Here is a 16,357-nt window from a genome sequence, read left to right on the forward strand (position 1 = left end):
TAGAGACCTTGTTTGCAAGCTAAAGGATGGGTTTTCTAGTCCTGGTATGGACTGGGGGGGAACCATGCTGTTTTTTAAACTTTTTTCTATTGCCGGCATTGGTATTGTATTGCCAGCAATTTAAACGTAATTTCATGCATTTTTTTTCTTTAGAAATTTCATTTTTGCTGCAGGATATTCTATACATGCTACAGAAGCGCCACTTTACAGGCAGACTAAGGGGAACCCCACTTTAAGTAAAATAAAAATGAAAAATTCATTTAAATATAGTGCATGGTGGGGGGGGGGTCCCCTTAGTCTGCCTGTAAAGTGGCGCATCTGTAGTATATATAGAACATGCTGCAGCAAAAATTATATTTCTAAAGAAAAAAAAAAGAGTCAAATCACATTTAAATTGACTCGTGGTTGCAACTGCCGACACACGGCTGTTGAAAAAAAAAAAAAGGATAAAATGGCATGAGAATAAGAAGGGTCGCTGAGGCAATAAGAAGGGTCGCTGGTTCGAATCCCGACCATAACACTACCTGCCTGGAGTTTCCCCTGGGTACTCCGGTTTCCTCCTACACTCCAAAGACATGCTGGTAGGTTAATTGGATCCTGTCTAAATTGTCCCTAGTATGTATGAATGTGAGTTAGGGACCTTAGATTGTAAGCTCCTTGAGGGTGTAGGGACTGATGTGAATGTATAATGTATATGTAAAGCGCTGCGTAAATTGACGGCGCTATATAAGTAAATAAAATAAATATTTTTTTCATACAAGTACATGGTACAGCAGGCACATATCAGGAATATGAAATGTTGGGTTTACATACTCTTTAAACTATAAAAGATGCAATTTTTTGGGACCCCTAATTAAGGAACCTAATGGTTTCCCAAAGATAGCATTTTTAGGAAAATAAGTTAGAAAATAAAGGGTACCAATTAAACATCTAACTTTGCACATTTATCAATGGCCGACACAACACAAGACTTTACTAGCCTTTTAAAAGTAAAAGTCCACTCTAAGAGCATACTTCACAAGATGCCTATCATTACCTTTATAAGCCATTCTGATTTAGTTTCACTTTGTTATTGCCTTTTTGTAGGATCAGGAAGAAATTTTTCCCCCACTGGAGCAAATTGGAACATGCTTTATAGAGTTTTTACCTTCTTCTGGATCAACTGTGGGTATAGGATTCTGTATATGGAGGCTTTTTATTTATTTTCAATCTATATATTCGATTTATTTCTTTTTTTTTTCTTCTACCGGTTGAACTGGATGTGTCTTTTTTCAACTTCACTAACTGTGTTACTGGGGTCTGACTTTCCCTGACTTCAGGACATAATCCTCCCACTTGCCATTCTACGGTCTATGTGGCTAGTAAGGGCACTTTAATAGATAGTGTAGAATGACAGTTGGTTGAGATGAGCCATGAAATCAAGGAATGTCAAGTGGCAGTAACAAGGTGAAACTAAATCAGAGATGGGCACAAAGGGGGCCTTTCTGGTGTATAAATAATAGCAATAGTAGACATCTTATGGTGTCTGCTCTTCAGCAGGATTTTTATACATGTAAAAAGGAGTACAGGTTCACTAAAATAAGACCACCCAATATACTTCAAGCATCAGTGATGAAATAAAACCTCTCCTTATGCTGCTTCACAGTTTGGGTTTCAGCTGAGGCTATCAAGATCCCATCCACCTCTGATGCCTAAGAACTGTTATACAATGCTTTGAATTCACTTAGATATTTTTATGCAATATGGATGGCTTTCCGCCAAACCTTGCAAACACTACAAATGATGCTGTTATCACTTCATTTACTTCAAATATATTTACTGCCTTGAAAGTTGATACAAACCCTGCGATTTCTATCTCTTCAGCGATGCCGATCACAGTTCCATCTGGTGACAAATCCAGGGCAGGGTGTGCAGTATCCCTCAGTAAGTGAAATCTAGTACCTGCAAAAAAAAAAAAAAAAAAAGACTTTAGCATTCTGAACTAAATGTTCTTCACGCTTTTCTTATTCTACCAAGAATGTTAGCAATTGAAATTAGTAGAGTCACAACTAAATAAGTGACTTCTCATTTGCTCCATGGCCATATAAATAAAACAATACGTCACAATAAAGAGCTTATGAAACAATTTTGTTTACTTATCAGTTTAGACGCTATAGCACACAATTTCTTATCACCAAAATACAATAAGCCAGCACTTTGAAACTCCTTAAAGCTCTTTAACAGATAGAGCATGTAAAGCAATAAAGGAACTATGTTTCATTAATTTACAGGTCTTCTTTATAAAAGTACAATGTCATTTCCACCTTGGTCCTTTTTTGTTTGGCATGATCTACCTGCAGTTAAGGAGCTTCAGGGATTTCTGCAGTGCTGGCTCTTTAGGTTATGAACATTTGTGGTATCACCACTTGCCAAGGCCCTGATTGCCATTCTGGCTTTGGAGGTACATGTGTGGGATGGACTTTATGTGTAACCTCCTGCTCTTCGGGACTTAAAATTACAAGGCATTCCCAGGCCAACTAGGAGAAACAAAATTTCCTTTCTTTCCATTTCCAGTACCAGATAATATTGACAATTGCACACTCCCCCCCCCCCCCTTCTCATGCAAGAGTAGGACATTCTGACCAATGGCTACTTAGGCCATGATCCCACCATTGTGAAGGCATGTGGCCCTATATTCCTTCCTACCTGGAATTATTTTGATTTTTAAGGAGTGTTGGTAAAGATCAAAGTGGAGTGAAAGTAGTGCTAAATGTAAGTATAGGAATCAGAGGCATCAGAATTTTTTAATTCTGATTTTAGAAAAATACAATAAATCTCTCCAGTGATTGTTCTTGATTTCTGAAAACGCGGGTCAAGCTTCCTAATCGCAATTTGGCCCAATTAGCAATAATTTGCCTTCACTAAAGGCAGTGGTGCTTCATTCCACCAGAGGGAGCACTCTACTCAAAGTCAAGGTCAATATTTCGGCTGGACTATAACCATGGCTGGTAGTTCACTACATTTTAATCACAATACAGCAATATATAAATGAGAAGTGTATTGCATAAATGTTGCATTATTTCAGTAACACATGCATCCTGACTGTGTGTATCTGTATCTCAATTGACAAAGACCTTTTTTTTTATACGTGCTGTGTATATTTTTTAAGCTATCCAAAATATTGTGAACATGCAGAAAGAAAGACTTTTACTATAAACTAATGATTGTTGAAACCGTTAGGTACAATGGTGCCATTTTGCATTGGAGCCAATAGGGAAAGGTGCAATGGCCTTTAAATGGCCTTGGTGGTCAGGAAAGCTTCTTTTAACTATCCTGGGCCAACTACTTTGTTGGTCATATTATTCAAATTTTTCACAGTATGATAAAAACAGCTAAATAAATAGTAACATAAAAAAATATATAAAGTGACAGTACACAACTCACAGTGCTTTGCAAAAGTATTCACCCCCTTGGCATTTTTTGTATTTTGTTGCCTCACAACCTGGAATTAACATGGATTGTTTGAGGATTTGCATAATTTCATTTACAGAACATGCCCACAACTTTGAAGATTTTTTTTTTTTTTTTTTATTGTGACGCAAACCACAAATAAGACAAAATAACAGAAAAAGTCAATGTGCATAACTATTCACCACCTAAAGTCAATACTTTGTAGAGCCACCATAGAGACTTATCCAAAGCTCCAAGTCGCTTGCCACATCTTACCACTGGGATTTTTGCTCATTTCTTCTTGCAAAACTGCTCCAACTCCTTCAAGTTGGATGGTTTGCGCTTGTGAACAGCAAACTTTAAGTCTGATCACAGATTTTCTATTGGATTGAAGTCCGGGCTTTGACTAGGCCATTCCAACATATTTACATGTTTCCCCTTAAACCACTCAAGTGTTGCTTTAGCAGTGTATTTGGGGTCATTGTCCTGCTGGAAAGTGAACCTCCGTCCTAGCCTCAAATCACACACAGAGTGGTACAGGTTTTGCTCAAGAATATCCTTGTATTTATCACCATCCATTTTTCCCTCAACTCTGACCAGTTTCTCAGTCCTGATTGCTGAAAAACATCCCTACAGCATGATGCTGCCACCACCATGTTTCACTGTGGGGATGGTGTTCTTTGGGTGATGTGATGTGTTGGGTTTGTGCCAGACATAGAGTTTTCTTTGATAGCCAAAAAGTTCAATTTTATTCTCATCAGACCAGAGCACCTTCCTCCACACATTTTGGAGTCTCCCACATGCCTTTTCGCAAACTCAAAACGTGCCATTTTGGTTTTTGCTGAAAGTAATGGCTTTCTTCTGGCCACTCTGCCATAAAGCCCAACTCTATGGAGCGTATGGCTTATTGTCGTCCTATGTACAGATATTCCAGTCTCTGCTGTGGAACTCTGCAGCTCATGCAGGGTTACCTTAGATCTCTGTGCTGCCTCTCTGACTAATGCCCTCTTTGCGCGGTCCGTGAGTTTTGGTGTGCGGCCGTCTCTTAGCAGGTTTGCTGTTGTGCCATGTTCTTTCCATTTGGTTATGATAGATTTGATGGTGCTCCTAGGGATCATCAAAGATTTGGATATTTTTTTATAATCTAACCCTGACTTGTACTTCTCAACAACATTGTCCCTTACTTATTTGGAGAGTTCCTTGGTCTTCATGGCAGTGTTTGGTTAGTGGTGTCTCTTGCTTAGGTGTTGCAGCCTCTGGGGCCTTTCAAAAAGGTGTGTATATGTAATGACAGATCGTGTGATACTTAGATTGCACACAGGTAGACATCATTTCACAAATTATGTGACTTCTGAAGGTAATTTTTATGGGCTTCATAACAAAGGGGGTGAATACATACGCACATGCCAATTATCAGTTTTTTATTTCTGAAAAATAGTTATATATATATATATATTTCTAATTTTACTTCACCAACTTAGACTATTGTGTTTTCATCCATCACATATAATTCAGATTAAAAAAACATTGAACTAAAGGCTGTAATGTAAAAAAATAGGTAAAAAGCCAAGGGGGTGAATACTTTTGCAAGGCACTGTACCACTGCATAAAAAAGCAACGTAAATACAAAGAACACTAAATAACAAAGTAAACTAGTGGAACTTTTTTATTTTCAAGCAAATTTCACCTATGCAGATCAACAAGCAAAACTGGAGGACTAGGACTGGCTAAAAGCATATAGCAGTTGAAAAGTCATTGTTCCAAGTGTAGATGAAGTACTTACCTTTTGTGGATATGAGAGCTGCCTCGCTCTGCTCGCTGCATCCGAATGCATTGGCAGCTTTTACATAGAAGAAATAGTTCTCTCCTGGTTGCAGTGAAACTCTCAGCTGCTGATCCTTAATACCAGATACAGACCTGGAAAGTATAACCAAACCAGAAAGTGGCATGCTTACTAGGGAGAACATCTATTCAGACCCCAAACTCATGACTAAGAACAACTTTATTAGAAAAAAAAATACTTATCAGGATATGTACAGTTGTACTCATAAGTTTACATACCCTGGCAGAATTTATGATTTCTTGGCCATTTTTCAGAGAATATAAATGATTACACAAAAACATTTTTCACTCATAGTTATTGTTTGGCTGAAGCCATTTATTATCAATCAACCGTGTTTACTCTTTTTAAATCATAGTGACAATAGAAACTACCCAAATGACCCTGATCAAAAGTTTACATACCCTGGTAAATTTTGACCTGATAACATGCACATAAGTTGACACAAAGGGCTTGAATGGCTAGTTTCTGGACTCCTGACAGACCCTTGCATCTTTCATCCAGTGCGGCACTGATGTTTCTGGATTCTGAGTCATGGGGAAAGCAAAAGAATTGCCAAAGGATCTGCAGGAAAAGTTAGTTGAACTGTATAAAACAGGAAAAGGTTATAAAAAGATATCCAAGGAATTGAGAATGCCAATCAGCAGTGTTCAAACTCTAATCAAGAAGTGGAAAATTAGGGGTTCTGTTGAAACCAAACCACGGTCAGGTAGACCAACTAGAATTTCAGCCACAACTGCCAGGAAAATTGTTCAGGATGCAAAGAAAAACCCACAAATAACTTCAGGGGAAATACAGGACTCTCTGAAAACATGTGTTGTGTTTCAAGATGCACAATGAGGAGGCACTTGACGAAAGATGGGCTGCATGGTCGAGTCGCCATAAGAAAGCCATTACTGCGCAAATGCCACAAAGTATCCCGCTTACAATACGCCAAACAGCACAGAGACAAGCCTCAAACCTTCTGGCACAAAGTCATTTGGAGTGATGAGACCAAAATTGAGCCTTTTAGCCACAACCATAAACGCTACATTTGGAGAGGAGTAAACAAGGCCTATGATGAAAGGTACATCATTCCTACTGCGAAACATGGAGGTGAAGAGAAGAGAAGAGAAGAGAAGATAAAGAAGATAAAGAGCCTCATCCACAAAAACCACAAAAGACTTCAAGCTGTCATTGATGTTAAAGGGGGCAATACACAGTATTAAAGTGGAGTCCCACCCAAAAGTGGAACTTTCGCTCATTGTACTCCTTCCCCCCTCCGGTGCCACATTTGGCACTTTTCGGGGGGGAGGGGGACAGGATACCTGTCTTTCAGAGGTATGCTGTTCCGACTTCCGGGAGCCGTGGGTTTTGACGTCACCACGGGGCTCCCTCCTCCTCCCTCCTCCTTCCCCAGCCACCGGGCCAGTAGGAGAGAGGAGCGGAGCCTCGTGCATGCGCAGTAGGGTTCCCGGCGTGAAGCTGAAAGGCTACACTGCCGGCTTCCCTTACTCCCAATGGAGGCGGCAGCACCCGACAGGCAGCAGAAACATCAGCTGCGGTGCCGACATCGCTGGATTCCAGGACAGGTAAGTGTCCGAATATTAAAAGTCAGCAGCTGCAGTATGTGCAGCTGCTGGCTTTTAATTTTTGCAGCGGTGGGCGGACCTCTGCTTTAAGAACTGGGGTATGTAAACTTTTGATCAGGGTCATTTGGGTAGTTTCTGTTGTCACTATGATTTAAAAAGAGTAAACACAGTTGATTGATAATAATTGGCTTCAGCCAAACACTAACCATTAGTGAAAGAAAAGTTTTTGTGTTATCATTCATATTCTCTGAAAAATGACCAAGAAATCATAAATTCTGCCAGGATCTGTAAACTTATGAGCACAACTGTACTGGGGTTGATTTACTATAGGCAAATAGACTGTGCACTTTTCAAAGTGCAGTTGCACCAGAGCTTAGTAAATGAGGTAAAGCGTCACTTTGCAAAGAATACCCAATCACGTGCAAGGTAAATTTAAAGAGGTGAAGCTTTACCTCATTTACTAAGCTCTGGAGCAACTGCTCTTGCAGAGTGCAACTGCACTTTGCAAAATGCACAGTCTATTTGCCTATAGTAAATCTACCCCACTGTTTCATTCTACAGCATCTTCTTCTGATCTTGTTTAGTGCCCCTATACAGTGAAGCAATTTATTTTAAATCCCAATGCCCACGTATACTCCAAACCATTTGTACCTTCTATCAGGTTAAGGAAGAACTGTGCAAAAATGTGTGTGGGTTCACATAAGATTCATAAAATGTGGCTGAGAATGTGTGAAACAATTGTTTGGTAAATTTGAAACTTTTTTATTAGATGTAAAAGATTGTAAAACTGGCACATACCATATAATCTCTTCTTTTTAATATATATATATATATATATATATATATTTTACCATTTCAATTCATTTTTGTAAATTTATCTATTTTCATAAATTGTACAGGTATAGTGCTATATCTGTGGCCAACTTAAATATTTTACTTCTACAATTTAAAGGATAACTTTTACTTTCGTAGTTAATCTTTAATGTACCACCATCCACCCCCACCAAACACTGCAACACACATACAGACGCTCACCTCTGGGTGCAGACTGTCTGCTGCCAGGGTCATACCTCCATACAAGTGCACATACTTAACAAATACCCTGTTTACCTACATACAGCAGCATTCTATCATTTGTTTTTATGGTTTGCTAAAGGCAGCAGGTCTGGCTCTAGAGAAACGGGGGACACACACCCGAATGTTACACCATATGGCCGGCCCAGGCACCCACGTGCATGAGGCCTAATACTCACCTGTCCATGTCTTGACAGATCCACCTTATGGAACACAAGAAGCTGCACAGCCACCCCTGTGCACTTTCCCAGTTGGTCCCTTCTACTGCAACTTGCTGCTCCAGCAGCTGTGCAGCTTTCTGGTGGGCCACACATTGTAGATCTTGCAGGAGTGTGGGCAGGTGAGTATAATGCCACGTACACACGGTCGGAATTTCCGACAACAAATGTTCGATGTGAGCTCGTTGTCGGAAATTCCAACCGTGTGTAGGCTCCATCGGACATTTGTTGTCGGAATTTCCGACAACAAAATTTGAGAGCTGGTTCTCAAATTTTCCGACAAAAAAATCCATTGTCGGAAATTACGATCGTGTGTACACAATTCCGACGCACAAAATTCTACACATGCTCAGAATCAAGCAGAAGAGCCGCACTGGCTATTGAACATTTTTCTTGGCTCATTGTACGTGTTGTACATCACCGCGTTCTTGATGTTCTGAATTTCCGACAACATTTGTGCGACCGCGTGTATGCAAGACAAGTTTGAGCCAACATCCTTCGGAGATAAATCCAGGATTTTGTTGTCGGAATGTCCGATTGTGTGTACACGGCATAAGACTTTGGGGAGATGCTGCTAGGGAAGGGAGTAAATTACAGGACACATAAGTAAAGTTAACCTTCAAACCTTACATTTTGGATCAAGCTATAAAGTTTCTACAAACATGTCCATCAGGGGAAGAAAAAGTCTTTTTTTTTTTTTTTTTTTTATTATATTTTATGACTTATATTTTTTACAAGATGGGGTCAATCCCTAACCTGTTTGGCTGCTCTCTCTCCTCAGTAAGTCTTAGAAAGGTGGTTGGTGAATGGTTGGATTGTTAGATATTTGAAGCATATGACCAGGATACAAGACAAGCAGCAAGTTTTACCTGAGCCCCTCGCCCTCTGAGGAGTACTGCTTGCACCACTCCAAAGTGAAGGTGTCTGTGGATTCTGGATGAGCAGTGCTCCATCTGATTACAGCAGTGTTCCAGCACACTGTGCACTCCTCTGCTTTAATCACCGGGGTGGAAGGAGCTGGCAACAGAAAGAAGAGCTGTTCAGCAACTTGGTCTACGATTCCTGCACGAAAACTTAGTGGACAACTAAACAAAAACAAGTAATTTACAGAAATAACTTCATGATATTCCAAAAATTTACATCACTGTGTTTTTTTTTTAAGTAACTTAATTTGTAAAAGAAAGTCGTGTCCATGCATAGCTTTCCTGCCCTGTTTCTTCCTGTTGTTCAAAGCGTGCACATTATGGCAGCAGGTGGAACAGAAGCTGAAAGCTGTGCAATAGGCTGGTTTCATATATTTGCCAGCATGCAGTCAACCAGCAGTCTGCATGTCCTGGGTGACAACGCTGCTCCTGCAGAGGTGCAGGCTATGTTAGTGTTGTCACCCTAGAAAAGGAGGCAATGTACTGGCAGGATCAACAGAGGAAAACTGAGGGAAAAAGTTTGAAGAAGTTAAAAAACACTGACCTTCCACACGCAATCAACAGAGGTTAACACTACCAGGCATTTTTTTGGTGTTTTACACACACTGATGTTCTGCTAAATGCACATTGTGAAAGCCAATTAGTAAAGTCTTCCAATAAATACATATATAATTCATTCCAGAGATGAGAAACAGGAAGTTCACCTTACTACAGTGTATAGGGTGTCACTGGGACAGGAAGTGAGGGGAAATCTCCCCAACAGCAACAAAAATCTGGCAGAGGATCTAACTCTTCTTCCCACTTCTAAAGCCCAGGAGGAAAAATATAGGAAAGCATTTTATTCTAGACATGATAGACTCTTCTCCTGATCACCTGTAACTCTGTTCTGGTACTACAGTCTTTTGAATCCAATTCTTTTTGCCCCCCCCCCCCCCGCCATCACCATCATCTCTGCTTTTGTCCTACCTGCTGCAGTCAACATTGCCTACTTACAGCCTGTGTCCATGAGGATTCTAATAATGGTGACACTATCGTAAAAGGACTCTATGGGGTTGATTTACTAAAGATAAATAGTCTGTGCATTTCAAGTGCAGTTGCTCTAGTTCTGAGGGGGGCATGCAAGAAAAATGAAAAACTGCATTTTTACTTGCACATGATTGGATGATAGAAATCAGCAGAGCTTCCCCTCATTTCAGAGCTTCCCCTCAGATCAAGAGCAACTCCACTTGAAGTGCACTTCTAGCACACGGTATATTTGCTTTTAGTAAATCAACCTCCTTGTTTTTAGAACAAAGAGATAGAGAGCTTTATCTCTCCACCAACACAGTCCATGGAGTATTGGCTCCAGTGTTGCCAACCTACCAGATGGAAATTTACTGACACGACACCCAAAATGTACTGGCACAGTCAAGTTTTTACTGTCATATCCAAAAGTTACAAAATGACAGATTTAAGTGCAAATTTCAATATTTAGGCTACAAACAAGTACAATATGCAATTAGGAAAGTGATTTAACCGGTTCAATACCGGGCCTTTTCACCCCCTTCCTTCCCAGACCAATTTTTAGTTTTCAGCGCTGTCGCAATTTAAACGACAATTGCACGGTCATGCGACGTTGTACCCAAACAAAATTGACGTTCTTTTTTCCCCACAAATAGAGCTTTCTTTTGGTGGTATTTGATCACCTCTGCGGTTTTTATTTTTTGCGCTATAAACAAAAGAAGAGTGACAATTTTGAAAAAAACACAATATTTTTTCATTTTTGCTATAATAAATATCCCAATTTTTAAAAAAAAAAACAAATTTTTTCCTCAGTTTCGGCCGATACGTATTCTTCTACATATTTTTGGTTAAAAAAAATCGCAATAAGCGTATATTGATTGGCTTGCGCAAAAGTTATAGCGTCTATAAAATACAGGATAGATTTATGGCATTTTAAAAAAAAAATTATTATTTTTTTTTTTTTTTTACTAATAATAGCGGTGATCGCGATTTTTTTTCGTGACGGCGACATTATGGCGGACACATCGGACACTTTTGACACATTTTTGGGACCATTCACATTTATACAGCGATCAATGCAATAAAATTGCATTGATTACTGTGTAAATGTGACAGGCAGTGTGGGGTTAACCACTAGGGGGTGGGGAGGGGTTAAATGTGTTTCCTAGGGAATGCTTCTAACTGTGGGGGGAGGGGACGTACAAGGGGAGGAGACCGATCAGTGTTCCTCCGTTCTGGGAATACAGATCGGTGTCCTCTCAGCTGACAGGACGTGGATCTCTGTGTTTACACACAGAGTTCCACGGTCCGGCCCGGTAACGGGCAATCGCGGGTGCCCAGCGGACATCGCGGCTGCCGGGCACACGCACTGGGTCCCGAGCAACGCGGCGGGGCGCGCACGCGCCCCCTAGGCGGCTGGGAACCCGAGGCCGTCATATGACGTCCACCCAGGATGGGAGATCCCATCTGTGGACGTCATTTGACTATAGGCGGGTAGGGAAGTGGTTAAAGAAGATATTAAGGCAAAAACATATTTCTTGTTTTATTTTCGATATAGTAATTAAGTAGCTGAGGGACAGGAATCGAAAGGGCAAGAAATTAGAATGAACATGCACACACACATGAAATTGACTCTCACAGTGACACTGACAGCAGTGTGCAGCAGCACAGATGATGAAGACACCTCACTGACACGTCCCCTCCTAAGTCATAGTGACCCTCTCTCTCCATGCCAGGTGGTCCCTTCAGTCCACTCCCAGACTGCACTTCTCCCGTCCTGCATACCTGCACATGAGGTACCGGCTGCTCCATTTCCTTGCACCATGACTTCACGTGATACACTGTTGGCACAGTCTGAACACACTGTAGCAGGCACTGGGATGGTCTCGGCCAAGCGTCACAGTCACATTTTTTACTGGCAATCTTTTTCTTTCACTGGCATTTACTGACAAAAGTGCCCATTTTTTACTGGCTGCCAGTAAAAATACTGGCGGTTGGCAACACTGATTGGCTCAACAGCTAGCTTCTTGTCCTCCCCACACGGCTGCAAAGCAGAAACACGTTAGTGTCTTGTAAGACCCCTTTCACACTAAAGTGCCGCTAAAACAGCGCTAAAGCGTCGGTTACTTTAGTGGCATTTTAGCTGAGCTTTTGCAATTTTTTTTCGGGTGCCAGCGGGGCATTTTTTTTTAAAAACAAAAGAAAAAAAGTCCTGTTTTGCGGTGCTTTCAAAGCACATTTAAGGCGCAGTGGAAGTGTTGGCTATTCATTTCAATGGGCAGGGGCATTTTGGGAGCTGCTTGCAGGACTTTTTCTAATGTCCTGCAAGTGCACCGCCCCAGGGAAGCGCTTTTCAGAGGCTATTTCTAGCACTAAAACGCCTGAAAACTGCCTCAGTGTGAAAGGGTTCTCACTATCAGATGCTGCTGAATTTTAACCAATGAATTTGAAGAGGATCATAGCTGGACTGCAGTATTATTTTGTTTCTTTGACTCTATGATTTTAGCACAATGACAATGTTTCCTGGGTAGCATTAGCAGTGTTACCCAGGGTTTGTCTTTACTACATCAACAGTCAACAAAACAGTTACAGAAACAAGAGCGTAATAGTAACATCATGTGTTATGGTATAGATACTGTCACCAAAGGCCAGGAATTCCGACAAGGAATAAGATAACGCTCACAAAAGCTTTTGGAAATGAGGAAAGACCCCGCGACAGATAACGTTGCAGCTTGAAGTCTGAAATTCATCTTGCTGTAAATGCTCGGAGGAATTTGTGTCTGCTGGCCAAACAAAGATGCTAAGCTTTCATACTCCCCATTGCAGTATCTGATAAATAAAAGTATCGGATGTTTGCCAACAATCAGGGAGACTTTTGTTTTTTCACTGCCCTGCCAAAAGTTCCTGTCAGACGTTTTGTATTTCTCGGATCAAAGGATGAAAAAAATAATAGAGCCTGTCTGCTCAGTGCTCAAATACGTTGTCAATTTGAATGGCACACCAAACACACCCAAAAGTTTGTGCTTTGGTGAACACCACAGCGCACATAGGGCACTATCTGTGTCTTGTGATAGAAAAAATGGTTCTTGTCTAGTTTTAGATGCATTATGCCACATTGGCAGTCTATGTAAAATGAATGCACGCAGCATCCCAAATGTTAAAATGCATACGGTAAATGGCTGCAATAGTGAGAAGGGGCTCGTAAAAGGGTTGCAACCACTTTAGTTTTTTTTAAAAACTGTGATTTTTTTTCAATGTAGATTTGGTTGTGATGAAGTTTTTTTTAGGGCAAACTATAATGTTATGGTCACTTTTAGCTAAAGTTAAAGAAAAAAACCTTTACAATGATCTTTTTACCATTTCTGTAAATTATTTATTATATAAAAATGTAATATTGGGTACATACATGGCACTAGTGTCAAAGGGGATGGAGGATGTTTTTAATAGAAAGCACAGCATGTATTAAGACCTGCAGAGCAGAAGGTTAAAGAAGAAGTCACTCTTCTGACTCATCTAACTGTGTGTAAAATTTAAGTTTTAGCCGTTCCGTTCCTTACCTCTTGCCAACCACATAACGGATATATGTGGCAGCCAAAAAGTGGGCTTTAACACTGAGGCACAGGCAGAACATATGTGTCCATGGCAGCACTGACAGCACGTTCACTGCGTGCTCCCAGCACACTGACTGAGCTGCCACTGACAGCTCTCAGTCATGGCTTCTAATTGGGAACCAGCGGAACAGGCTCCCGATTATGTGACCACTGTGAGAGCCCATTACAGTGGTCCCATGATATTGAAGCCGCATCCCTTCCCGGGCATTAAAGCCTAGGAAGCGATGCTCCCAAAATGCCCACCAGGAGGCTTTTTTTTGGTAAACATATAAAAGGTGCAATTATACATTAGGACTCACTAAACTATCTCAGTTATATGACAACTCTGCTTTAAAGCCTTTCTCTACTCTATAGGCAGAACTGGATTTGCCCAAGCAGCACTTTTTGCTCTCCACCACCTTGTTACAAATTATGCCATTCCGATTGGAGGAAGAAGTCTATCAACTAAGTCACTGATATCTGGAGTATACATATTCTTACTTGGAGGCTACTTATCGTATGATGATCAATGAATAACCCATTTATGGTCTACACAGGGATAGGTTCAATATCTGAGCAAAGGCCCTCTATTTTGGAGGACATGGCTAGTGTCTTGTGAACTACCCCCAGAGACTTGCCCACTGTCACCTTGACACTGATAATTTATTTCATATGGTATGTTGCTGCCCCAACAATATTCAGGAGAGGTTATGCAATATTCATCAAGTTTGTTTCTCAGCAATTTGCAACCACACCACTTGCCTTGCCTTTGAGGCGAAGCTGAGGAATATATGTTTCTCAGCTACTGACCGTAAAACAATATAAAAATTGATCTAAAAAAAAAAAAAAGACTTCCCCTGACATCCCCTACCAAACAAGCCTAAGACATTATATCTGCAAATCCAAAGGGCAACTCAGACACTCAGTTCACTCTATTTGGGATAATTGGATGCATAAACAGTTATCTCCATTTATCCCTTGGTAATTGTCATGGGTTCCCGTTTTGTAAACTGCTATGTAGGCTAAATATGTTTGACACCCTAGTACAATACTTGTTTTGAATGTCATACTATGTCTATACTACTTTGATGCTAATCTTAATTTAATGTACTGCATTACTGTGTAATGTGTGACAGACCTTTTTGTCTTACACCTCACTTGCCCCTTTCCCTCACCCTCCCTTTGTTTTGCTTTTGTGTACTGTAACGCCACGTACACACGACCGGACTTTTCATCAGACTCAACTGCAAAGGACTTTTCAACGGAGTTCCGACAGAGTTCCAACGGAGTTCCAACGAAACGGACTTGCATACACACGATCACACCAAAGTCCAACTGATTCGAACGTGATGACGTATGACCCGTCTAGAATAAGGAAGTTCATAGCCAGTAGCCAATAGCTGCCCTAGCATCGTTTTTGGTCCGTCGGACTAGCATACAGACGAACGTTTTTTTCTATAGGAATCGAGTCCGTCGGAAAGATTTGAAACATGTTCTATTTCTAGGTCCGTCTGAATTTTCGACAGAAAAGTTCTGATGAAGCCCACACGCGATCAAATTGTCCGACGGATTTGTTCCGTCTGACCTTTGATGCCTAAAAGTCCGGTCGTGTGTACGCGGCATTAGAACAAAAATTCAATAAAAAAGTTTCTGATAGAAAAAACATGTAGATGGAGACCAGTATCCTAAAGGCCATTTCACACAAGCTTTCCAATCAGGTCTGCCTGTCAGTTTTTTAGGCCAACCTGATTGCAAGCTCCATGTAGCTCTATGGGCAGGCTGATGTAAATGGCCTTCCTCTCACCTACCTCTGAGTCTGTCCAGGTCTGGTAAAAAGAACAGAAAAGGACTGCATCCCTTTTCAGTTTTTCTGAAACTAAACGTGAGGAATTGGAAGTTGCCTGATGTAAATGGACATAAGTCCATTTAGATCTTGCTGCCTGTAAAGCTATCACCAGTCTGCCCATGTTTGCCGGACACAAACCGAATGGGCGAGCATGTCAGAAAACTGATAGCTCGGAATCAGCAAGAGATCTGCTCAGATCGGACCAGCTCCATGGGAAAGAAGCTCTAATGCCATGTATACACGGGCAGACTTTTCGGCATCAAAGGTACGACAGTCTTTCCGACTTTCGACGGACTCTCTAACAAACGGACTTGCCCACACACGATCACACCAAAGTCCGACGGATTCGTACGTGATGATGTACGACCGGACTAAAATAAGGAAGTTCATAGCCAGTAGCCAATAGCTGCCCTAGCGTCGGATTTCGTCCGTCGGACTAGCATACAGATGAGCGGATTTCTCAATAGGAACTGGGTCCGGCGGAGTTCCGCAGAAAGATTTGAAACATGTTCCAAATCTAAAGTCCGTCTGATTTTCGACAGAAAAAGTCCGCTGAAGGTCCGATGAAGCCCACACACGGTCGGATTGTCCGACGGATTCGTTCCGTCGGACCAGTCCGGTCGAAAAGTCTGCCCGTGTGTACACGGCATTACGCTTCATTCATCACGGTATGAGAACGTGCATGTTCCCATGCACGTTCCCGCAACTCTATAAACTGCACGTGACCTGCAATGGTGTGATGTGGTGCGGCCATTTATTCACCTCACTGACAGAGGTGCACTGCACAGCAGTGCAATGCATTAACGCATGGTGTGCTGTCGAAAAGGGTGCAGGTCTGCTTTGTGGGCCACTAAGGTGTGTGCC

General features: G+C 41.3%; 1 protein-coding gene across 2 annotated transcripts in view; it reads right to left on the bottom strand.

The window, feature by feature from the left end:
* CMYA5 (cardiomyopathy associated 5) overlaps positions 1-16,357 on the bottom strand; it is an 88,673-nt gene that overhangs the window by 5,193 nt on the left and 67,123 nt on the right. For both annotated transcript variants that reach the window (XM_073623715.1, XM_073623707.1), the window contains exons 10-12: positions 9,002-9,149; positions 5,213-5,346; positions 1,842-1,941 (exon numbers count right to left, since the gene is read on the bottom strand). In XM_073623715.1, the coding sequence (XP_073479816.1) occupies positions 1,842-1,941; positions 5,213-5,346; positions 9,002-9,149 (382 nt within the window). The remainder of the gene's footprint in view (positions 1-1,841; positions 1,942-5,212; positions 5,347-9,001; positions 9,150-16,357) is intronic.

The sequence above is a fragment of the Aquarana catesbeiana genome, linkage group LG01, assembly GCF_042186555.1.
Source record: "Aquarana catesbeiana isolate 2022-GZ linkage group LG01, ASM4218655v1, whole genome shotgun sequence".
Lineage (NCBI taxonomy): Eukaryota > Metazoa > Chordata > Amphibia > Anura > Ranidae > Aquarana > Aquarana catesbeiana.